Source organism: Denticeps clupeoides, chromosome 4, assembly GCF_900700375.1.
Source record: "Denticeps clupeoides chromosome 4, fDenClu1.1, whole genome shotgun sequence".
Lineage (NCBI taxonomy): Eukaryota > Metazoa > Chordata > Actinopteri > Clupeiformes > Denticipitidae > Denticeps > Denticeps clupeoides.
The window spans coordinates 26,003,818-26,029,435 of NC_041710.1; the positions used below are offsets into that span (position 1 = coordinate 26,003,818).

General features: G+C 41.2%; 1 protein-coding gene across 11 annotated transcripts in view; it reads left to right on the forward strand.

The window, feature by feature from the left end:
- micu3a (mitochondrial calcium uptake family, member 3a) overlaps window positions 1–22,758 on the forward strand; it is a 23,387-nt gene extending 629 nt beyond the window's left edge. Inside the window, exons 2-17 of one of the 11 annotated variants that reach the window (XM_028975916.1) lie at window positions 1,259–1,406; window positions 3,144–3,175; window positions 3,428–3,506; window positions 7,548–7,595; window positions 8,351–8,433; window positions 9,256–9,327; window positions 10,985–11,026; window positions 13,193–13,288; window positions 14,594–14,608; window positions 15,452–15,546; window positions 15,723–15,894; window positions 16,819–16,827; window positions 18,364–18,472; window positions 19,242–19,399; window positions 21,478–21,546; window positions 21,750–22,758. In XM_028975916.1, the coding sequence (XP_028831749.1) occupies window positions 1,259–1,406; window positions 3,144–3,175; window positions 3,428–3,506; window positions 7,548–7,595; window positions 8,351–8,433; window positions 9,256–9,327; window positions 10,985–11,026; window positions 13,193–13,288; window positions 14,594–14,608; window positions 15,452–15,546; window positions 15,723–15,894; window positions 16,819–16,827; window positions 18,364–18,472; window positions 19,242–19,399; window positions 21,478–21,546 (1,227 nt within the window). In that variant the 3' untranslated portion in view covers window positions 21,750–22,758. Of the gene's footprint in view, window positions 1–1,258; window positions 1,407–3,143; window positions 3,176–3,427; window positions 3,507–7,547; window positions 7,596–8,350; window positions 8,434–9,255; window positions 9,328–10,984; window positions 11,027–13,192; window positions 13,289–14,593; window positions 14,609–15,451; window positions 15,547–15,722; window positions 15,895–16,818; window positions 16,828–18,363; window positions 18,473–19,241; window positions 19,400–21,477; window positions 21,547–21,746 lie in introns of all 11 variants that reach the window. The other 10 variants (XM_028975914.1, XM_028975918.1, XM_028975917.1 and 7 more) reach the window with 10 other exon arrangements.
- Window positions 22,759–25,618: the final 2,860 nt, after the last annotated feature.

Genomic DNA, 25,618 nt, shown 5'->3' on the forward strand with positions numbered 1-25,618 from the left:
TAGCCTGTCCCTCACGTCATAACACATATCTCAACTTGCAATTAAGTGAATGAACCCTGCTCTTGCAATAACATCCCGACTAACCGGGACATTAAACATAAGTGCACAAGCCTGAAGTGGAGCCAGGTCAAGCTTCACATGCCGATTATCACGTTTGAACTTATGTAATGGCAGTAATGGCAGACCCATTAATATGAATATTGTGGAGAAAGTACCCATTTGGTAGATTTCCTTCACAGTTTGGATGACTCTCTGGCCAGTTTGTTTTAATCTTGGAATACCCCTGCATCAGTCAAACATGGGTATTTCATGCGCTTTAATATGCTAAATATGCCCTTTGATCTCTTTTTTTGTCTTTGTTGTACAATTATTCAAATCCTTTGATGCAACATGTAAGTAAATAATGAATTGCAGTTTAAAGGTAGTGGTCATATCTATATACAGACAACTTACATTTTGTTTACACACACATATTTGTTCATTATTCATTCTAAATTGTCTAACATGGCACATTTTAACATGAAGTGCATGTAAAATGTATGACCTTGTGCATTTAATTGCATCCATCATTGGTTACTGTGTTTATTTGTTGCTGTTTAAGGATAGCTGCACTGAGAGTATTCTTACAGTCCATGAAAAAATAGTGGAAAAGATGAACGGGCCGCACTTTCCTTTACCACAAGTCCACTGCAGGATCCATCAGTGGAATTGTTTCTAATTACAGCTGGAAAATATGTGCAGTAGTTGCTTCCCCCCCCCCCCCTTCTCTCTCTCTCCTTCTCTCTCTGGCTTTTAATCTTCCAGTTCCCTTTCAGTGTGACTTGAGTAAAGTGCTGGAGGGGTACGGCTATTTTTAGGCTGAAGTGAAATCCTTTAGCTAATACATTTCAATGGAAGGCAAAGGCCGCTGGCATATTGTTCACACGGTTAAGGGATGTGGAGAGATGATGAGCTGAAACTGAGGCACAAAGAAGATTTTTTTAGATGTCAGCTGCCAGAATGAATGCCAAATAAACAGAAATACGGATGAATGAATGGATGTTTCCAGCTCTGCTGAATCAAAGGACACTACTGAGATAAATACAGTACTGCACAAATTTTCAGACAATGAACGTGAAACTAATAAAATGCTTACAGTAAAGGTTGACAGTAACGGAAGTTGTCCTGGAAGGGACTATCCAAAAGTATTAAATGAGTATTAAACCTAAGTATTAAACCTAAGACCTAGGTACGGTACTAAAGCTCCTTTTGTTTGTAGGGGAGGCAATTTGACTTTGAAGAAGGCGATGTGTACATGTCTTCCCATGAGCACCGCTTCCGTCTCTTCAGCTCCGTGGAGTATGAGGGCCAGCTCTACATGACCCCCCAGAACTTCATAGAGTCGGTCACCATGAGCGAGCCCCGAAGTACGCACAGGTTTTTCTACCATTTGAAATTACAGTGATGAATTGTTATTGAGATTTCATAAATTTCATGCTTAAAAGTAGCCCGTCCTTATGCCCATAGTTACCTCACTGTCCTTGGCTAATAAGATCATTCTATAAATCAAAAGAGGCCATAATTCCAGCAAGTGTCTTTAAAGCAAATACGCTTAAGTGCGTGATTAATAACAAGAATGAATTAGCTTTACACAGGTTTGAATTATGGTTCGAAAAAGCCAATTTTTGTAGCTAGCATGGAACCCACAGCTCTCATTAAACATTATGATTAACACTGACACGAGATGCCAGGTCACTGTTTGCCAGGAGAGCGCCTAATGCTTAAATGCACAATTTACCGTGACACAGGAGGGGCACATAATGCATCTTAACGTACAGTAGGAGGTGACATCTTTCACGGGTCAGCTTTTAGAAAGTCATACTGGTTATCCTTTCTGTCTTGTTTCTTCTTCATGGATGCTTGCTAGCATTTGCTGTGGAGTTTGTAGCTAAGAGTGCAACAGGAATCTCTACCAATTTTTTTTTATTGTTATTATCATTATTAATTTTCCTTCCTTTTTTCATAACCTGCCAGTGCAAACACATTTTTTGACAGAATGACATGTGGCAAAAACTGTGCATGTTTACACTCTGGGTGAACTGCCAAGTAAATCATGGTTTGCAGAAGACCCTGTGTGTTTCTATGGCAAAATAAAAATGTACCTGTGTATAATGGCTGAGAACACAATGTTTTCTCTTTGTTGTCAGTGTCTGGAAGACTTGGCAGCTTGCAGCTCAATCTTTTTTGTTTTTCCAAGCATTATTAAAAATATTAGTATGATTATTATTATGTAACGCGCCCCTGTGTTAAATGTCAGTTGATGGTAATTGACTATGTCAATGCAAGTACAGCACTGTGCCTGTTTATTTGTTTAATGAATTGATGTGGCAGGATTTTCAAAACATGGGGTTATAGAAAAAGTAAAAATTCAGGTGGGCCTCTATGGGATTATGAGCAAGTTCATACACCTCCTACAACTACAATTATTCTGTTGTGGGTATTGACCCTATAATCATTATTACCGTAATTGTTCATTAGTTTCCCCCTTCATAATAAAAAAAGAAATTGAAATGTTGATGGTTTTTCATATATATATATATACTGTACAGGCCAAAAGTTTGGACACACCTTCTCATTCAGTGTGCTTTCTTTATTTTCATGACCATTTACGTTGGTAGATTCTCACTGAAGGCATCAAAACTATGAATGAGTTATGTACTTAACAAAAAAAGGTGAAATAGCTGAAAACATGTTTATATTCTAGTTTCTTTGCTCTGATTACTGCTTTGCACACTCTTGGCATTCTCTCGAAGAGGTCGTAACCTGAAATGATTTTCCAACAGTCTTGAAGGAGTTCCCAGAGGTGTTTAGCACTTGTTGCCCCCTCTGCGGTCCAGCTCACCCCAAACCATCTCGATTGGGTTCAGGTCCGGTGACTGTGGAGGCCAGGTCTCCACTTTTTAAGTACATAACTTTAAGTACATAACTCCACATGTGTTCATTCATAGTTTTGATGCCTTCAGTGAGAATCTACCAATGTAAATGGTCATGAAAATAAAGAAAGCACACTGAATGAGAAGGTGTGTCCAAACTTTTAGCCTGTACTTTCATTCAATTTGATCCACTGTTATCTAATCTGGCCTCACACGTTCAATCTTTTTCAGACAAGAAGCCCTGGAGGTCCCTCACCAAACAGGTTTGATTGTAGCCTCTGTCTTGCCCTACCACTGTCAGCGTGTAGCCCTATTCACACAAAGTGAATGATGTTTTGTACTGGGCGTGTTGGGATTGGTCGTGCAACAGATAATTAGCCACCTTTAAATATATTAAAAAAAACAGCATTGCCTTAAGCTCTGGAGTGGTTGTTAAGGCTATATGTTGCATGGTTATTAACAAGAAAGGATTAAGGTATGGAACGTTTCTAATTCATGTTTTTTCTCATTTGAAGGAGCTGGAGAAGATCTTGTCTGAAACACCCGCAGTTTGGAAAGGGTCGTCTAAACTCTTCCGGAATCTGCGTGAGAGAGGTAGGAAATAGGCAGAGTTCTTCAAGGACATCTCTGCAATGCAAACAATGCAGTGATGAGCCTGCTTGGTATTTCAAACCCGGTTAACAACAAAGCAAAGTCACAGAAAAAGGCGTGTTAAGTCCACATTGCAATCACTTCTAGAGCCTCGAAAAAGTGAGCCCTGCCCATAACCGATCTGTATGTAAAAACTGGATTAATTAGTCCTCAAAAATGATTTTTTATGCAGTGTTTATAGAGAGAGCATTTGTAGGTTTGGTGTGAAACAGCATTTAGATCATCATGCCCCTGGTATCTGCTTCCATTTCCTTTGAATGGCCACCCAGCTTCCCTTCCCTTCCTCCATTCCTTCATTCATCACTCCCTCCTTCATCTCTCCCTCGCTCACAGTGGTGCTCTGCTAAGCTGGAGATGCCCTGTGTTACAACTTACCCTAAAAATAGCTCAGACACTCTCTCTTTTTCTCCTTTTTTCCTCTTTTCTTTCACTTTATTACACTCCCCTTGCCCATGTTTTTTCCCTGCGCATCCGGAAACATGTGGTTCCCCAGGCAATTGCTAGTGCAATCCTGCCAGAAAATAAAAAAAGCAACATACAGATAAATAAGTAGAGTTAAGGAGACTTGAACAACAAACCCCGCAATTAAAGCATTTGCTTGCTGAGCACAGAACAGTGTAGCATGAGCCGTTCAATTCCCCCGGGTGATAATTACACACACTCGCACACGCTGCACATACACACACACTCCCTCTGTGTTCTCTGGATCATACTAAATATAAACCCATCTTAATTATCATCTCCTCATGATAATGATTTCTTTCGCGGTGCTCAATGTAGAGTGTCTCTGACAATCTTACATTCAGATACATTAGAATTGCATCATTTACAATGATATTAATTATGAACTAGAATTACTTACATTTTTTTTTTGTAATGGGACCTATTTGATTGGTCTCTGTGGATCAGTTTCCAGGGGAGGGAGTGAGGGAGGGGACAGTCCTTGGGGAATGTCACATGGCTTAGTCAAGCACAGAGTTCCTTCTGTGGTGGGACCAGATTTGATAGTGCTTATAGGGGGTCTGCAAGGTGGGATTGAGATAGAGAGAAATGTCGACCTTATCACTAGAGAAGCACAGATTTGTTGCAGATGAGCACTCATTGCACTGCACCGTACCACCTTTGGGAAATTGAGATTTTTTTAAAAATAGGTCATGTTTCTTCAGCGCATGGTGTGGTGATTTCGTTTATGCACTAAAAGAACTATGGGTGCAGAAGGTTTTTCCTTTTGTTGTTGAGAAATTAACCCCTAACCCATCATCCATTCAGTAAACTGAAACTATTTCAATTCTTTTGCTATTGTTCCTTTTTGTTGTGACACTCCGTACTAGGTTACTAGGCCCTGTAATTGGTTAATTGATAAACCATTAAATGTTCTGGAAAACAGCAGCAGACTGGCATGATTCATCTGAGCGAGCGTTTACCTGGGAACATGTCTGGCCAGTATTCTCCTGGTGCCAAGTAATTGTTGGCTAAATTTGCCATCATTGCTAAGCAACTCCCCCTTTGATCAACAGGGCCAGATCACATAGAACACTGAGGGAGAGGCCAGAAGTAGAAGTGGAGGAAAACATGTTGAATGTGCTTACAATATATAATAAAGTAAAGAAAGCATAATTGGATCAGGCTATTTTCTCTGTGTTTTCTGAGTGCATCACTTTCCTCCCACAGTTCAAACACAGGTTAAGAGATTTGGTTATTCTAATTTTTCCCAGGGTGTGTTTGTGTTGTCCTCCTGTGATGAATTGGTGACCTGTGCAGAGGTTGTACCTGCCTTGTGACGCTGACCTGTACCCAGTGGGTTGGAACAGTAGATGGATGGGTGACAAGTTTAAGTGATTAAGTGTAATTGCGTGTGAAGATTTGCCTATTGGCCAGCATGCAGCGTAGGTCAGGCCTTGCTGGTGTGTGGCCGCATGGGAACTCCCTGCTGTCTGTCGGTCTTCGGGAGGACCACATTCCGGGGCTCTAGGTAGAGAATGTGCTGTAAATGTTTTCTTTTTTCCTTCTCCCCTATCCCTCTTTCTTTTCAAGAAGAATCGGTGCCAGGTTTCAGCCTCCTAATCCCTACTGTTGAACGTGTGAGAAAGGAGGGAGAAGAAGAGCATTTTCAAAGTGATTGTTGAACAAAGGACTTTTTTTTTACCAAAAAAAAAAAACAAAGATGAGCACGAAAAGCTGCTTGTTCTTTGCGGTGTTGGGACACGCTCCCTCTCTGCCCAGCCTGTCATGGCTGCGGACAGCTCCGATCCCTGGAATGGCATCGGATTACGGTTGCCATCAGAGACAGGACATAAGGTGTGGGCCTGAGTGTGGAATTCAGTTGTAAGCTAGTCTGAGCACATTTGCCAAGCGTGCACGCCAAACCGACAAAGGGGTTTTACTGAACACTTAAAAGGTGTCTGGCATCATCGCCTAAGAGCTCTCCGAAACCTGGGATGTGCTCACCTCTCAAAACATGTCTTTTCAAACATCATCCAACTGCGGCTGTGAGTGCCAAAGAAACTCCAAGTATTTTGTTTTTGTCAATATCATTTTTGAAGAAAAAAACTGGGTAAAATGCACAATGGTTAATGCTAGCATTGTATGACCACAAAAAATTACAATGAAACTGTATTGAGAGATTAAACAGGGTACTATTCTGAAACATGCCTTAAGCGCAACGCTACACGCCAAGCATGGAGCTGGCTTGGCATCCTGAGGGTTTAAATAAATAAATAGAGAATCACAATCTTTAATGACAGTACCGCATTTGCTGTAAGTTTAAAAATACTCAGAAGAACAAGCGTGATTAAGAGCTGTCGATCTCTTTTTTTTTTTTTAACATAATTGATTACATTTTCATGTGAAGTGAAATAGAGTTTTTGTCAATGTGCAAAAGACATAGTGCACACAACCCATCACCCTTAGTGAGCAATGGCCAGCCATGAAAGGTTCCCAGGGAGTGGTATGTGGGGAGGGTACCTTGCTCAACGGGACCTCAGTTGCACCTTAGTGGTTTGAGATTTGATCCCAAAACCTTTCAGCGTCAAGTTCGCATTCCTAATCACTAGGTCACCACTGCCCCTTCATACCAACAAAAAGGGGTAGTTAGTTCCTCCTCTTCAGTTAACTTATAATAGTTTGAGCGCCTAGAATTCAATCACAGTGCAATAATGAAAGAAGGTACATTGTTGATTGAGGATGGTATCATCGTCTCTTCCGTTCTATTCGGTTTCTTCTGCTCCTCGTTACCTGAGGCTGTTAGCATTACTCGTGTGGTTTTTTTAAAGACTTGATCCAGTGACCCGGAACTATCTTGTACCCAAACTACTGTCTTCCTCTCCAAACAGAGGCCATGAAGGGGAACGCTTTCAGCAACCATGTAAGACAAGTCATCCACCACCCCCACCCTTATCTTACTTCCATGTCCGCAAGAGTCCATCTTCCCTTTGCCCCAAACCTCTTTCACTCCTGCTCTGTATATTTCGTTCTCTCTCATGACACTCTCCTCCAACAAAGCGAGACCCCGGGCCTCCTGCCGGCCTAAATGGGACCCGTCGGTTGCCAGTGACGGATGGTTGTACACCGCTCTTATCCAAACAGAAGGACTTTGAGCTGGACCCTCTTGTCTCCACGCCGGTCACTTGTTGTGTCAAAGCTATCTGGCCCCGGTGTGTGGGCCCGAACACCGGCGTTGGGGTTGAACCCGGGAGGCAACCTTTTTAGATCTTTATCTGCATGAAAGGGAGGATTACGATCGTCCTCCCCCTCCGGTGAAGAGTGGGGTTAGGGTCCTGCGACTTCCATTTATCTCGGGAGGCCTCCGCTTTGAAAATCAGTAAATATTTTAATCCAGCCTTCAGACAAGCCGCCTCCAGCGCTTTCAATGGTGGTGGTGGGGGGGCGATGGCGATTGTGGTCTGCAGAGGTGCACCGGGCGTGTTACTGTAACTGTACATTAACAGAATGGATGTGATGCCTTTGATTTCCCTTCTGTTGCAGGCATCATCGCTTACACAGAGTATCTCTTTCTGCTGTGCATTCTGACAAGTGAGTTACCCGGCCGTCTGTCTATCTCTCTTTTCTTCCTCTCCTCTCTCCCCCCTCACACTGGCTTTTTTAAAATCTATTATCATTTTCCCTCTCCCCTTTACTTTAGTGGGGCCATGTTTTAAACACAAATCATTAACAAAGCCAGAGCTCGAGGCAGTTAAAAGTTTACAGTATGGTCTAACTCGAGGCAAGGCCCACCCAGAATCACCCAAAACACTCTAGTCCTCTCAGAAAAGAGAGAGATCGCCTTCAGATCACAAAATGTCCCTCGCTGCACTGGCAGAAGCCCAATGTCTAAAAGGCTCCTTCGGGACTCACTCACACTCTTCCCTCCTGCAGCCCGATTTCTGCCTTCCTCTCTCTCCCTCTGTCTCTCTGGCGGAGGACTTAACACGTCAGCACGTGAAGGGCTTCACTCAGCACAGCAGCAGGGGTTGTGTCAGGTGCCCCCTGTGCACCATGGCGCCATTTCCATGCCAACACAACACACTAGAGGAATTACAGAAACTGGAACGGCCTCAGAATGACGTGGTAATGTTTGTGGGATGAGGCCTGTCAGAATGGGCTTAGTTCACACATATATACAGACACACTGAATTAAAAAAGACAGAAAGAAAGAAAGACATACATTTGGTTGACATATATTGTAACATGGCCAGCATGTAAGATCATGGCTCTTTATATAGTTTGAATGAATAGATCAAGGCATTCTTTGTAGCTGCCATATCATACATGTGCCTCATCCTCTGCAGAGCCTCATGCCGGGTTTAAGATTGCCTTCAACATGTTTGATGCCGACGGGAACCAGATGGTGGACAAGAGGGAGTTCCTGGTGGTGAGTGGCCTCCCCAGTGGGAGAATTTGTGCAGCACCTCACCATCCGCACACACAATATTCACCTGTCAATATTCACCTGTTTTGGTCATATTTTGCTAGGAAGTAACCACATGTTTATTGCATGTTTGTTTTCATCATTACCAACAAAAAAATTATACTTTTTAAATCACTTTCCATAAACCATCAGACTTGTGTTTTTTATGGCATCTACATTTAGTCTGATATGCAAAGAAAGGTAGAAAACAGAAATTATTTTGTATAAATTATCAGGTGCAGACATGGTGAGAAGGGGAGAAGCGTAATTGGGAGCGGGGGGAGGCAGGCCAAATGGGATCCATGACACATACAGATATTATAGTCTAAATAAAACAACACTTTCAGCTTTTCATTTGAACCTTCTACTTCCTGCTTTGTTTCAGATCACCGTGTTTTATAAATTTGTGTTATGTATCACCTTATGAAACCTTCATCGTTAATGTACTTCAATTGAAAACTGAATGTCTTCATTTAATGGGCTTGACGATAAGGGGAATATCTACTCAAGATCTATTTTTGTTTAATTGTTTATTTGTGCATTGTGTGTGTATGAGACAGACAGACAGACAGACAGACAGAAAGTCAGATAGTGATATATGATACAAACTATTAACTACAGAATATATTTGATCAGTCTAGATGATCTCTCCTGCATGCATTTATAATTTATAATTAATTAACTACTATAAAATCTCTGTATCATTTACACAGACCTTGTGGGCAGCACTGAACTGATAACAAGAACCAATATTCATGATTAGCGTCTGTGTGTCCTTCCTCCCAGCTGCAGGAAATATTTCGTAAGAAGAACGAGAAGAAGGAACGGAAAGGAGATGCAGAAAAATCGGCACAGCTGGTAAGGCAGAGGGATTAGGAGGGGAGGGATGCCCAGTGAGTCGGTGCATAGGGTTTTGTCTAGATTTACATGATAAAAAGCAAACTTTACATATAGTAAGGAATAGGGTTACACTGGGCTTTGACCATTATTGAGTAGACTAGACTATTGTTATTTCAAGCTTCAAAATCATAACACCTGTTTGTTCAATAGTGTTTCGGGGTTGAACTGTGATTCTGTCTGAGGCAAGGTTTTATGTCCAATGCTGGATCACCACCATGTTCTGTAGATAGCTCCATGTATGCTTGAGCTGTTGCGTGGGAGACGCTCTTTGAAGAACGGTGAGCCCAAAGTGAGTGCACTGAAGCAAGCCGCCCCTGCAGGTTCAGTGTTTTGGAGAACAGGTGACATCTTCCATAAGCAGCTCCTGCAGGCCAATGTAAACACGTGGATTTGATGAGGAGATAAAGAGGACTTTGGGAGAGCTTTTGTGGCATTAGCTTCAGAGGTTCGAGCACACTTAGAAGACAGATCTGTTTTTCAACCTGGCCAGGGTTTGAGGAATGTTGTTTGAACCTGTGTAAGAATTAAGTAGCTGTTTAATACACTGTGGAGTTAAAGGAAATAAGACGTATTACTCAGCACTGGGCCAATAACATTCACCTACAATTGTTAAGACCAACATGGTTTATATGAAGATTTTGGTATTGACTGTTGTTTTCACTTTTTTTTTTTTTTTCAAAATTTAGTTAAAGCCTGATATCATCCTACATATATGATACAATATACAGTTTTCACAATATGTCATATTTTTAATATGTCCTAAAAAATATGTCCAAGGATTCCATTTTTTAAATTGACACTATTATTGACACTAATAAATGTTACTGCTTGTTTGCCGAAACTCCACTTCAGAACTACAAAAGATGTTTGGACTTCATGTTTACCGTGTATGGACACAGTCCTGCAGTCTCGTGCCCTTTTATGGGGATAGGCGGAGTATTTGTTTATGCTAAATACTAACAACTGGCATTACGTTTTATCTTACGAGGACAATGGGATTCATCATTAGAAGAACAGAAATGCAATATTTATGTTTGTTGAAGAACACATTATGAATTGGATTATGAGTTCCTAATTGGCCTTAGAAGAGAACTGATGAAAACATAGATGTGAATGATGTCCATAGATTTCAGGAGAGCTTCTTAGCAGCATGGGATTCATTATAGTAGAAATTAGTGTATATTGTTGCCAAATCCAACTTCATCTATGTTACTTTTAGGAACTGTAGCAATAAATAATCATAGGGGTCCACACTCCAAGTATTAGTAGATGTACAACAATAGGCTAGATGGCTGGTTATCACAACCTATCGTGGTTTCATCACAGTGGGATGATGGAATGAGATGACAGTGTTAAACAGACACAGAAGATAATCTACCGTGAATCTGTTCACACTCTGGAATATTGTCAGTGGGTTCAGTTGTTCACAGTTGTAGCTGTAGTTATTACTATTAGCAGTGTGGCCTCTGTGGTGTGTTTAATGTGAACCTTGGCTCTTTCCTTGCATGTTTCTAACATGTATCTGTGATTCTTTTCCTCCTTTTCCTTCCCTTTTTCCTTCCTCTCTCCCTCATCCACTCTGACCGCATGCTGTGATCCCGTCTGTGTGTGTAAGACTATGCAGCTCTATGGATATCAGGTTGCTCCTGTGAACAGCGTATGTATCCCTCTGTCCCACATGATGATTTTCTACAGTGACCTGATATGCTCTCTATCTATCTATCTATCTATCTAGATAGATAGATAGATAGATAGATAGATAGATAGATAGATAGATAGATAGATAGATAGATAGATAGATAGATAGATAGATAGATAGATAGATAGATAGATAGATAGATAGATAGAAATCATCTGTCAGCTTAGTGATGTTTCAATTATGTAAGGATTTAGGACAGCAAAGCATATGCTCATTCTGTTTTATTGACCCAGTCAAGGTCCAAACACAATCAATTGATTTCTATAAATGAATTATATGTGGTTTCATTCAGACAACATGTATTGTGGGTGCCAAATGCATTTTCTATTGAGCTGCTATTCAAGGTACAGCTGAAACCTATATGCTCACACACCCTTGCAGACCAAAATAAGTTATCAGATGTTAAATCGCATGAGCAGTCTTCTCTAATGTCACATCAAGTATGTCTTCTGGATACAAATATGAATCTTATCTGTATCTTGATGGGGAGAAACAAACTAAAAGGAGGATCTGACAGCCCATTTTGTTGGTGTTTAATTATTTCTGACACCCAGAAGATGAACTTCTATGATGTTTTATGAGGAGTAGGGGGCCAATAGAAGTGGCCTATAGAAATGAGGGGGCATTCGCAGAAATTACATCATCAACACCATTCACCAACCACAATGTTTGGTGCAAACATGAAGTTGTGTCTGTGTTTTCCAAAAATTAACCCACTGGTTCTTCATAGACTTGCGTAACGGAACTAAAAGAACTGTTCTCTTGTTTACATCCATTCATTGAGCAACTGCAATGCTTTGCTCCTTTGCAAGCCATAACGGTGGGTGTGGCTACTTTCTTAGGGGAGGGGTCCAAAATTCTCTGGGTGAACAAAGCATGAGAAAAGGGAGATAACCTTTCCCCTATTACAACAGAAGGGGCCAAATTCAAGATCTGACCATCTGAGTGCATCACCGGTGGACGGTGAAGCCGAATGGCCAGAGCAAGCTTTAGACCTATCGCCATTTCTAGCCAGTGCAGGACCATAGACAGGCTAGGGGAGCTAGTATTAATTTTACATAATCTCACAAAGTGAAATTTTCATGTCATGCGAACTTTAAAATGGTAGGAGCCCATGGCCCATACTTCGTCATTCTGGGTGATTTAAATTATCTTGTCCGCTCTTGTCTTCCTTGTACACAGGGACATGAAATCATCTTGGGAATTCTGATTGGCAAACTAGTGACTGCCTCATTAGTGAACATTCCTTATCTAGCACTTCAAAATATGCAAAACTCATATATATTCCACATATGCAGTACATGATCACTCGCATTTTCACAAGGTGAGTTCCAAGGTGGTCCACTTTTATGATGTTTAGACAAAGCCTCCCCATCTGTCTCGTCCGCCTTGTCTGAGCTCTAATGCAGGCGTATGTCGGGGAGTGGCAGAGAGGCCAGTAATGGCTCTCAGCATGAGGGGAGGCTGCAGACATAACCTGGCCTCAGATCTGACGGCTCCTTCCACTCTCATGCCGTATGTCAGGAAAAGCCACTCTCAGTCCAGGTGAAATTAGGCAGCCGTCTTCGCTAGAGAGAGGCAGCAACTGTGTGTGTGTGTGTGTGTGTGTGTTTATTTTTTGTAAAGGAAAGAAGGAGAAGAGAACAAGTGGGAAAAGGAAAGTGTTTTTTAACTCCCGATCTTCATCGCATCAAAGTGTTTGAAATCATTTTACAAAGCAGTACCGCAGTGCTTCACACATAGGAACTGAAGTCTCATTAAAGTCTTTATATGTCTGTGTGATGTGTGCTGCACAGCCGTCGTAAAGGAATATCCCCACACCCACGGCAACCTACCCGAAAAAAGCCCCCATTCGCACCTTGAGCGTCGCCGCACTTTGATATCAGCCTACATGATTATTTTCGCTGTCATCATCAGAAAGCCTAATCCCTCCCTGGCTTCGTGTTTACCTCGCCTCATGTGATTAGCATGTCACTGCCGCACCTCCCTCCATCATACAAGCACATTATCATCACGCCCTTTCCGTGTAGCTTGGTGTGTTTAATAGCAGATAAAGAAGCAGCAGTTGCCTTGTCATTTTTCTACCTTGCTAACAGCTGTGCTTCTCGTAACACCTCCCCACAGGTGCTTAAAAAAGAGAGTCAGGAGTTTGTGCCCAGGAGCTACTGGGACGTGCTGAGACGCAGCGCAAGCCAAGCCCTCTTTTCAGACCTAGCCGAGGTACAGCAGTCCTCTGTCCCTCTGTCTGTGAAGACAAAAATCCCCCGTCCGTTCATCCCCCCCACCCCCGTTTTATTCACCGTCCCTCAGTCCATGTTTGTCAAATTTGTTCATGAATTAATCCTTACCTCTCACCACCTTTTATTTTCACCACCTATTAATTGGCCATTTGTTGGACAGCCGTGATATAGAGAGTAAGTCCATTTTTTTACTTCACACGTAGTATAGAGCAGCAAATCGGAATTACCACTTTTATGAACAAACTTTTTGGTAATGTTAGGCAATCCAAAATGTCAATATGGATTTGTTTTTTGAAAATGTCTGACCGATCTACTTGTATCCATTAATGTACAGACTGCTTTAGGTTCAGAATTCTGTATTAGCAAAGCCAGTCATTTGGCACCTAATCTGAGTCAAAATACGTCTAAACAGCTGGTAGACATGTCCTATTAGATAAATACACAGTCCACTCGCCTCAACTGCTTATTCATCGTGGATTTGATTATTTCCTCCCACCGTGCTAAACATGGGCCTTGAGCAGAAACTGGGCTTTAATAAGATTGCAAGTACCGCGACCTATATTTACACGCAGGCCTTTCATCCTGACGGCCAACATGACTGAGATTACATAGCGCTCAGGTTCGTGTGTTTGTCTCGACCTGGAAATGACAGTTCTTGGGCTCTCGTGCTCTTCCTCTTCTTCCAGTGGCAGCATGAACTTAATGAGGATTAGTCAGTGTGTAGGAAAAGACAGAACGAGAGAGAGAGAGAGAGAGAAAGACATGGCGGTCGATAATCATTGTTTTTCACCTCTGCCTGAGATCAAAGGCCAGACAAATCTCGCCGTCACTCACCCCTTGTCCCCATGTCGATGCCGACTCATACGTCTGTGGGCGTGGCCTTCATTACGTCATTAAGCCATGAGTGAGCGCATGGCTCGGCAGCACACCACTTCCAGGAATTGGTGTGTGACGTCAAACTTCCAGGAGAAGGAGTGAAAGAACAATTAAGGATGCCGTGTGATTAAAGAGGAATTTGGATGAAGTCACTTTAACCCACTGGAAATAGTTCTTACTATCAATACAATATCTTTAAATGAAGAATTAAGGTTGCATAATTGCTGGATGAGAGAAGACCGCTTCCCATTGCCTCGTTGTTTTGAATTATTCCTCTGAGGACACCTCACACCAAACAACATCTGCTACCACTTCATCTCTGCTTGAAACCGGAGCAGTCAAATGGAACAATGCTTCTCTCTGAATTCTTCCCTTTTATTCTTTTTAAATGTCACCCACGCCTGGACAGGACTTTAGACTAGAGGTAGAGATGGACTGTAGCATGGTTGCAGAGCTCGCTGGAATGCTCTGAAACCTTTTTTATTTTTTTTTACTTTGGCATGATTAACTTCCTTTTTTCACGGTGGGGTGAAACAGACCTCTTATGGTTCCTTCACCTCTCTGTCCAGCTGGCCTTGCCTTGTGAAATGTAGACCTGAGAAACTGCTCACCTGAACACCTTTTTCATACATAACTTGACTTGAGGGTGGGAACTGATAATAAGGGAAAACCTTAGAATGAGCAAGATCATTCTGAAGATTCACTGACTTCCTGAAAAAGGTGGATTCTGCTCATACTCTAGGCATTTCTGTATTGGTGCTGATAGAATATCTGGTTTAGGTATGTGACGTTGGCAGAGAAATGCATGGTGTTGTGATGGCCTGTCTGTCTCAGAATAGAGCTTGCCTCTGTGTCCATGTGTCTGTCTCAGTGATGGCGTTTTTTTACTCTGGCTCTTTTTGTCTCCAGCCTGTTGGTGTGAATAGAATGCATGTATGTGTGTTTGTGCTGTTACATGTCATATCACATGATGTTTATGTCACCTGGAAAGTTCACTTCCTACTTCAGGACTTTGCTTTGGCTTTTGGGTGGTATAAAGATCTGCAAACCTTGTCCAGGCGCTAATGTCAAGCTCACTTTTGGTTTTTTTTGTGTTTCCTTGTTTTTTTGGTTGACCCCTGACTGTAAGGAATCTCGTCCTGGTTTTGAGGAACATGCGCTCTCTGCACTTGCTGGCACGGTGGCTCCATGATGCCCTTGTCCCTGTGATTCCTATTATTTGTATTTCTCTGTATTTCCCTTGTCTGCCCCACCTGACCAATCACAGAGAGCAGATGACAACCTGGTGATTGACACCACATTGCTGGTGCATTTCTTCGGAAAGAAAGGAAAGGCAGAACTGACTTTTGATGACTTCTACAGGTATTACTGGTTAAATACATTAAATGGTTAAATTTATTTTTCAGTGTGGGACCACTCTCTACCCATGCTCCCACTACAATAAAAATGATATCTTCAATGGTCCTTTGGTCAGAGTCTGTTGAACGGAGCAGTGGGGGAGACAACCTCTGATTATGATTTGTCTGTCTTGTTGCCAGGTTCATGGACAACCTGCAGACTGAGGTGCTGGAAATTGAGTTCCTGACTTACTCCAAGGGTATGACCACTATCAGCGAGGAGGACTTTGCCCGTATCTTGCTGCGTTACACCAACGTGGAGAACATTGCCAGCTATTTGGAAAACGTGCGCCAAAGCATCCCGGATGAGAAGGTAGCCTCCAGCCAAAAGAGTCACCCCCACACACAGACAGACAGAAGGGAACGTTGCCACAGAGCAATGCTCATTGTTAGTCATAAAGCAAAAACCAAAAATCCAGCCCCCCGCAGTTCCTGCTGCCTTTCATCAAGGCGCAGGCCCTGCCAATCATGGTGATTACTTCCCATTACTACTCTACGCTCAAAAACACACGCTCGCGCACATACACACCCGTGCAGTCACCTCCATCCCCGAAGCCCACCCACGCCATTAACCTGTCACCCCATTTCTTCTCGACCTGACATCTTTCTCTCGCTCGCTCTCTCTCTCTGTGACCTTCTGTGATCACCTATTCTTCCTCCCTCCACCTTCCTCTCCTCTTTTCTCGGCCCTTCCTGCCCACCTCCCCACCCGCCCGGCCCCCTCCCGGTGTTTGTGTTCACCTGAGCTGCTTTCCACACTTGAACGCACCGCTGGCCCATCAGGAGATAGTGAATGTGTGCCGTTTGACACTTGGCTTGTAAGGAACAGTGTAATCTTACATCTTACCTCACACCTCTCGGCTACAAACGGGGTCAGATGCCATTGTCCCAGGCTGTGAGACCTGCTGATTGATTGACAAGCTGTTGTCCAAATAAAAGCAGTGCCCGTGTGAAGTTTTGAGCATGTACCACACAGTGGCACGTTAATTCATGATTTAGTACTCAGCTGGAAAAGTTCCTTTGAATTAACCTCAATGAAATGCTTTTTGCTTTGCTTGTAAATCAATGTGTAGAGATTTACTATAGCTGGTGACTGATTAAGACTAGCAAAATTAACTGTGTTGATTTTGGGGTTTATAAGTAATGTATATAAGGTAAGTAGGAATTAACAATACCCAAAGGTACACATAAAAATGTCTCCTTCTTCTTGTTGTTTCTTTTTTTCATGCTCTGGAAGAGACAAGAGGTTTGTCCCTGCTAACATCCCCATCTTAATTACAAGACATCTTTTATATTTTCCTTCTTCTTTTTTTAAACCTCAAAGAATGAACAAACAACCCTGTGTAATTTTACACTATTTCAAAAGCTAGCCATATAAGGTTACAGTGTCTATAAAGTATAGATTTCCCTATTATGGTCCTCACATTTTGGTAACAAAAAGAGAAGGAAAAAAAAAACATTCCTTCCAGCACTTTGAGACATTTGCAAATCACACTGTTGTATTAGTGCTCTTAGCCCTGGTGGAAGGTTCCAGCTGAGATAGCTCATACGCCTGAATGCCCCCCAAAAGGCCCTGTCCAGGTCTACGGGTCCAGTCTGTTGTTTGCCCTGAGGGTATCAGGTTTACCCCAGGCTTCTGAAAGGCCCCACGGAGCTGGGCTGTTCTTTGCACTTGTAGCTGTAATGGCTTTGCCGACAGCTCACATGCACCCTCAAAAGACGGGAGCATGAGCACAGAGAGAGCATGTGTAGTTCAGCCCCCCGACTCCTTGTCTTTTGTTTGCATAAGGCATTTTCCCCATCATTACATCTCTTATCTCTCTTAAGACCAGCAGGTCGGACACGTTTAAATGCTTCCTCTTCTGTTAACGCCTCTGATCTGATTTGAAGAAGGAGCGTGGACCACATTATAGGTTGCTGAGAGGAAGTGTAGCAATTTGTTCTCTCAGGGCACAGGTTCCCTAGCCTCTAAGAATGTTCAAGTAGGATATTTTAACTGCATAAAAGAGCTAATGCCACTAATTCAAGTCATGGGCCAATCGTTTAGATAAAATATCCACTCTCCTCTAGTGCAAACGCAAGAATGTACAAGGCCACTTGTTCACTTAGAACTGCGTTGAGAGGCACCACTTCAGACACTGGAACGTTCCTAATTCATCCATGTGGTCACATAGACATGCCTTCACTAGTAGTGACTAGGGTCACTGATTGGCTAATTGTGTAGGGCTTTTTCGTGCTTTCAGAAGCAACTGTGTCTTCAGTCATGGCTGTTTTGAAAAGCGAGATTGTTTTAGACCCGAGAAGGGCAGAGCCCTCCAAAGCCTGTCATCATCTCTGTGTTTCTACACATGCACCGAAGCATCCCTATCTGTACATCAAAATGCTGACGGAGCCTTAAATAGGCCATGCTTTCTATGACAAGTCTCACTGCAGCATCGCATGTCATATGCAATCTTGTTCATTATTGTTAAACCTTTCCTTTTGATTGTTACGTAATGTGGCTGTTCCTGAAAGGAAAGGCTTCTGCCATTCAAATTTCTAATTTTCTGATAGATGGTGGTCCCTGCATGGTCTGGAATGTTGTGAAATGGGCCTTCAGTAGCGCCATTAGTGCTCCAGCTTTGAGTCATTCTTTCTTTTCTTCTCTTTCTTTTGGTGCAACTTGTAAACACACATTTGCAAAGATGACAAAATGCCATAGAGAGTGTGTCATTCCTTTTTTGTGTCTGTCTGATGACTAAATGTTGCTTTTTTTATTATCATCCCCTTCTTTCTGCTCCAGGGAATAACCTTTGATGAGTTTAGGTCCTTTTTCCAGTTTCTAAACAACCTGGAGGATTTTGCAATTGCCTTGCAAATGTACAACTTTGCCAACCGTTCAATTGGGCAAGGTAGATGTCTTTTCTTCTCATTGCTTTGTAATACTGAGAAAAATGCTGAATGCTAAATAATTTTGTACCAATTTTGTACCGGAATTATTGGGACAGACAGAATTGAGGACATACATATCAATGTTACTCAATATCTAGACTGATTAATACTTAAAATGCATCAATGCTTTAAAATACACCTACTAGGTTCTACTAGAATATAAGTCCCGTGCCCTTTTAAATAAACATTTGTAGTCCCTCTCTGGAAGAGTGAAGTTGTTAACTATAGACAATGGATAACATCCAAAATTCCAACATTTCCAACAGTGATAGCAGACTGCAGCATGTGTTTCTATAGAGTTATTGAACCAGACTGTCAGGGTGCAGCAAGAGCTGGTAGAACACTTTTAGAAAATGATTTCTCTGTGCATAGATCGCCTGCATGGGTAGTGGTGCTGTTAGAATGACTGAGAGTAATTGCATACTCAGGACAAATGTTTTTTTTTCTGCTTTAGCTAGACACTAATTTTATGGATTATGCCTTGACCACATTGCCTTGCATGCATCAATATGTCAACCACCCATGCTGTATTCATGTATGACTCTATTCAGTTTTATTGATCCGTTAAAATAAATTGGCACTAAAGCCACAACTACTATTGTTATTAATAAAAATTAATAGACAAGTAATTATTTGCATAACCAGTAGGTGAGGAGAGGTTTCCCACACTCCCGGGGAAAACAGCTTGTCAATCAATCACCTCACCCTTTTCATCTATTTCTTACCCAGATGAGTTTGCAAGAGCGGTGTATGTAGCAACAGGGCTGAAACTCACCCACCATCTGGTCAACACCATCTTCAAAATCTTCGATGTGGACCATGATGATCAGCTAAGCTACAAAGAGTTCATTGGCATTATGAAGGACCGTCTGCACCGTGGAGCACGGGTAAAACCTGAAAAAGGAGCACAGACATAATAAGATGCAAATGTTAAAAAAGAGACGGCAGGTTGGGGTTCAGTCATTTCTACATGTATGCATTCCCTGTGGATGAGTGGTTGTACAAAATACATATTTATTATAATGGGTCAGCATCAAAAATAAATTTACACCTAAATGACATTTATTTAGTAAATGTAAAATATGTAGCTGGTACCTGTGGTAATGTAGCTGGTACCTGTGCTAATATGTAGTAAAAAGAGCTTGTTTGACAATGTCAGGATAGTTTTTTGGCTATTTCAAATTCCCAGATCATCAAGATATCTAGGACTGAAATCTTTAGCCTGAAGTCTGAAAAAACAATCACCCTCAGCAGCAAGTAAAGTCCAAGATCCACTTCCAATTTTAATACTTTGACACAGAAAATACCATTTGTAGGATCCCCTTATGGTCTGATGAGAAATGCAGCATATTTCACCAAGACAACCTCTAGTCTTTTCATACAGTGGGGTAAAAATGTCTTTGGAAACCACCAATTGTGCAAGTTGTCCCACTTAAAAAGACAAGAGAGGTCTGTCATTTTCATCATAGTTACATTTCAACTATGAGAAACAGGAAAATAAAGAAACTTCGAACACTTACTAGCACCTACAAACAAGCAAGAAGCTCTTCTATCCTTCACTCGTTACCTGTATTAATGGTACCTCCACCATGGCCAAGACCAGAGAGCTGTCTAAGGACACAGGAAACAAGATTGTACTCCTGCAAAGCTCACTGTCCTCAAGACCATTGTGAGGTACAAATGGTCTTGAGGACAGTGAGGAAACAGCCCAGAACACAGGGGGAACTGGCCAATGGCCTGAGGAGAGCTGGGACTACAGTAACAAAGGCTACTATTAGGAACACACTACGTCATCATGGATTAAAATCCTCCAGCACTCAAAACGTCCCCCGGCTTAAACCAGCACATCTCCAGACCGGTCTAAAGTTTGCCAGAGACCATCTGGATGATCCAGAGATTCATAGAATGTCATGTGGTCAGATGAGACCACAATATAACTCGTGTTTGGAGGGGGAAGAATGCTGAGTTGCATTCCAAGAACACTAAGCATGGTGTTGGAGACATTATGCTTTGGGGTGGCTTTTCTGCATAGGGGACAGGACAACTGATCAGTATTAAGGAAAGGAAAAATGGGGCCATGTATTGTGAGATTTTAGGTAAAAATCTCCTTCCATCACTGAAAGCATTGAAGATGATGCCAAACACATCAACCCGGGCAACGAAGGAGTAACTACATAAAAAGCATTACAAGGTTCTGGAGGGGCGTAGCTAGTCTCCAGACCTCAGTCAAGTAGAGAATCTGTTCCCAACAACAGCCCCAAAACATCACAGGTCTTGAGAAGATTTTTTTACACCCTAACGGTCTCTCACCGTTAGAGTGTACATATGAGAAAGATTACAGCCCTCCTTGGACAGTCTTTGCCCCACTGTATATGTTTAAGACTCCATCCATGCCAGGAAACTTAAAAAGGTCTCTATAATGCTTCCAAGATACAGATTTCTGTCGACAGCTGTCTCAAATCTTTCCAAAGTCCCTAATCAAGGTGTGATGTGCTAGAAGATATTATATACATGCATGTTCTTATGAATCACCCCACAAAACGTTTGTGCCAAATGTATGTGTAAGTGATTTTATTTGTTAATTTTCTAACGTTATTCTGTGGTGGTTCTGAAGCATAGGCTTAACTGTATGTGAGTCATTCCATACTCATTGATGTTGGAGGTGAGAGGTGCAATTTATGGGGTCTGGAGAATTAATTAAGTCAAGTGACTATTTGAGAAAGAAAAAACTCCTTAAAATTTATCACTGTGATGGCAAAATCACTTTAAGGAAGTTTGCAAGAAGAGATTTACTGCCACCTGCTGGACAAATAGATCAAAACATTTTTGTCACAAATACTTAATTTCTTGAAGTGTCAGTGCTGAAGGATATCTTCGTCTTGTCTGACTAAACCATGTTACCTGGCCTCACAGACTATAAACTGCTTGGCCTCTGACCTTACTGTTTCTGCTGTTTAAACCCCAGGGCTACAAAGCTGTTGAGCACTTCACTTCCTTCAGGTCATGTTTAAAGAAGGAGCTAGCTGGCAGATAAGTATGAACCACCTCTCCCTTGTTTCTGCTGAACAATACCAGCCACATTTCGGACAGAACATGTCATGTGCAAGAGGCTTTAATTTTTTGGATTATTCAACACTTTTTCCGTGTAATTCCTTATTGTGACGGTTTGATTTGAAGAAGTGTGACCCGTTCTGCTTGCATGTGACCGTGCTCTTCCTCACTGCCCATCATTACCAGGTGAACCTGCATGGCATGGCCTTCTTGTCCACCTGAATGTGGATGGAGGCTGGGAACTACGCACAGCAGCTGTGGAAGAGATAGAGAGATAAGGTGGAGAAGAGGAGCCACATGGAGTCTGTGGGGAGATAGATGAAGGGCCAAGTGAGTGGCTGCCCACTCCGATGTTACAGAATATGCTATTAAACTGGGACATTGGTTTTTGTTTTTCTTCTGTTGTTTTTATTTATGTACATCAGCTTATTAGATGTACACATTATTATCTTTTCAGGTGAATGACTGGAAAATATTTCTCATTTTGAGATACAAATACATATTGATATGAAGAGCATTGTCAAATATCATTTTTTCAACCGCTGTTAACATTACTAAACTCAAAAAAGGCTAATTCAGTTAAATCTAAATCAGGTCCTTTTCAAAATATATTTTCATAAAAGTAAGTAAAACCTGTGCTTTGCTCGGAATGTGCTGATGTGGAAATGCTCCTCCAAAACTGTAAATGCCTCATACTGATGAATGTTCGTTGTTATGCTGTTTAATGACAGGGTAATATGCATTTTGCTCTGCAATGATAATTATTTTAGCTTATCTATTTATTTGCTCAGACTGAGATAGCAATTACCGCCCTGGAACCTGAATAACATACAGGCAGCTTAAACAAAGAACATTTTCTTAACATCATTATATAAGTTGTGCTGAAATTGAGACAACGTTTTTTTTTTGTTATTATACGAACCTCTACATTATTTTCAGCATGATGCATTAAAAATATAAAAAAGTAATACTTTTAGGCATGTAGGCCATTTGTGTGTTTATTTGGCTGCAGATGTAATTTATTTATTATCATTCTTATTTTGTTTATAATATTGCAGTCAATATATATGTACTTGTTTTCAAAATTATATTTATTTCAATGATCAAACCATGTAACTATACATCCAAGTTTTATGATGACAAAATAAGTTTATTGAATGGCTTTAAGTTCAGAATTAAATCATTTCATTTCTGATGTGTGCTGTACTCTTTGAAGTAATGTGATCAACAACATTTGTCAGGTGTACATTAAACAGCCACCTAAAATTTTAATGCTCACAGATTTTGCTCTCAAATTATACACAAAATCCAGTCATGCACAGTCTAGCAAGTTCTCTCATTATCATACACTGCTGGTCCAAAATAATGACACACACTGTAGTATCTTATTGGACTGTCTTTAGGCATGATTTCCATCCAGAGTTTCATTCATTTATGTCAAGATAGAGATCTAGAAGAGATTATGGGACAGCAAATTCTTATCCAGCACATCCCAAAGGGGTTAAAATTCATGTATGCTCCCTGAACCACTCTTTCACAATTGGAACAAATGTCATTAGGGTAACTACAGTCGTGGACAAAAGTTTTGATAATGACACAAATATTGGTTTTCACAAAGTTTGCTGCTTCCGTGTTTTTAGATATTTTCGCCAGTAGTTTCTCTGGCATACTGGAATATAATAACACGCATTTTATGAGTTTTAATGTTACTGCCGGATGATGTTTTGGTAACCTTGTCGTTGTGGGCTAAAATATAATAATCCATGCAGTAATTATCCAATGGCAACATTTTACAGGCCGCAAGTGAACACTGAGATATAATATGAGCACAAGCACAGATGATGGCAAAACTGAAAAAGTTTTTTTTTTCATTGAGATACACTGCAGCACAGCACATGGTGATACAACGAAATGTGTCCTATGCTTTTAACCATCACCCTTTTTGAGCAGTGGGCAGCCATGATAGGCACCCGGGGAGCAGTGTGTGTTGTCATAAGACAACTCTGATGCCACCTAGTGGCAGTGGGACGTATGCAAGCTTTTCAAGAAAAAACAGTCCCAAAGTTCAGGGATCTAATGTATGCCTGAATGCATATGGTAAATATGTGCAGTTTCTGTAAATTTTGTGTTTTGGTTAGTGACAATTCAACAGACAAGCACCTCAGATTTCAGCAGCTATTAAGTTGACATAACTGATTTATAATTGAGATACATTAAATTATATAACGAATCTTGCAGATTTTTGTTCATTCTTATAATACTCAAGCACCACTGCATGATGCAATTTTAATGACTTTGTTTATTAATGTAATTTACAACCAGCAAGCTAAGAGCAGTGGCGTCATCAGCATGATGTCATGCTTGTGGAGTTTTTGATTTTTATTGCCCCAATAAGACACAATACAGTAATGTAACTGAATAACACAGAAGTTCATCAAATGCACACATGCTGAAGAAATCATCGTATTTCTTAATTTCACAGACAGATCAGACAATCAGATTTTATAAGCAAATCAGATTATGACATTAAAACATGCCTACCTTTAAAAAAATTAACTACCATGCATACAGTACAGGCCAAAAGTTTGGACACACCTTCTCATTCAATGTGTTTTCTAACATTTTCATGACCATTTACATTGGTAGATTCTCACTGAAGGCATCAAAACTATGAATGAACACATGTGGAGTTATGTACTTAACAAAAAGTGGAGACCCGGCCTCCACAGTCACCGGACAGGAACCCAATCCAGATGGTTTGTGGTGAGCAGGACCGCAGAGTGAAGGCAAAGGGGCCAACAAGTGCTAAACACCTCTGGGAACTCCTTCAAGACTGTTGGAAAAGCATTTCAGGTGACGACCTCTTGAAGTTCATCGAGAGAATGCCAAGAGTGTGCAAAGCAGTAATCAGAGCAAAGGGCGGCTATTTTTAAGAAACTAGAATATAAAACATGTTTTCAGTTATTTCACCTTTTTTGTTAAGTTCATAACTCCACTGATGCCTTGTATTTAAGCTTTTTTCCTAGCCATAACAAATATTATGGATTTTTGTTTTGTGGATTTTTCTTCATATTCAAAACAGTTGTGGGGCTAGACATGCATGGACATAATAAATTAATAGTAGACGAATTAACATAAAAAAAAGGAATACTTGTTTGTTTTTTAATTGGATGCCGTATCCACACTGAGTCACTCTGAATAGATTATCTAATAGATTATGAACTTGTTTGCATATAAGACAGAGTCTTGCTGCCTCGTCTCCACTAATCAGCACTAATCAAGAGTGAACGGCGTTTAGAGACACTTGTACAGAGGACAAGTTAGTGTACTTTTTAAAGTATATTTCACGTACTAAAGTAGTGATTGTGATTTTACTTGAACATATTACAAGTATATGCAGTGCATATGACACATCTTGTTTCATACTTGAATCCACATAAAAAATGTCAAATGAATGCTGCCATTTCTTAACACTGTATGATGTCAGTTTTACACACTGAGGACAAAATAAACTGGATGCGGCTTATTTACTGTGTGTTCGGCTATGAAATAAATTGCTCAAAAGGAATAGGATGTGCTAAACGTTTTCACAAAAGCTCCAAAACATTATTTTGTACTTTTATAAAAAATAATAAATAAATAAAACATGCTCACATTATATTGGTTAATAAACAGCCGAAGGCAGCATATTGTTTGTATGTTTATAAATATGAATTTCAATGAACAATTGATTTATAAGTCTAGGTCAAAGGTCCAAGTGCAGAACCCCCATGTACGAGTGTCTCTGCACGCGGACACGTGTATTAAAATGACGATGATGATGGTGGTGGTGATGATGATGATGGGCCTCCATGCTCCGGTCATTTCGGAGCAGATCCTTTCATCAGGAACTGCTTGATCAGCCCAGATTATGTGGCAGAAGCGGATCCCTCCACGCGTGAACCGGGGCAGCGGCGGGGATTCGATCAGCCTGCCCGCTCGGGTTAATGATTCGCAGAGGGCCGCGCACTTAGTACCGGAGCGTGGAGTTTGGAGTCTGCCCTCCTCCGAGATAA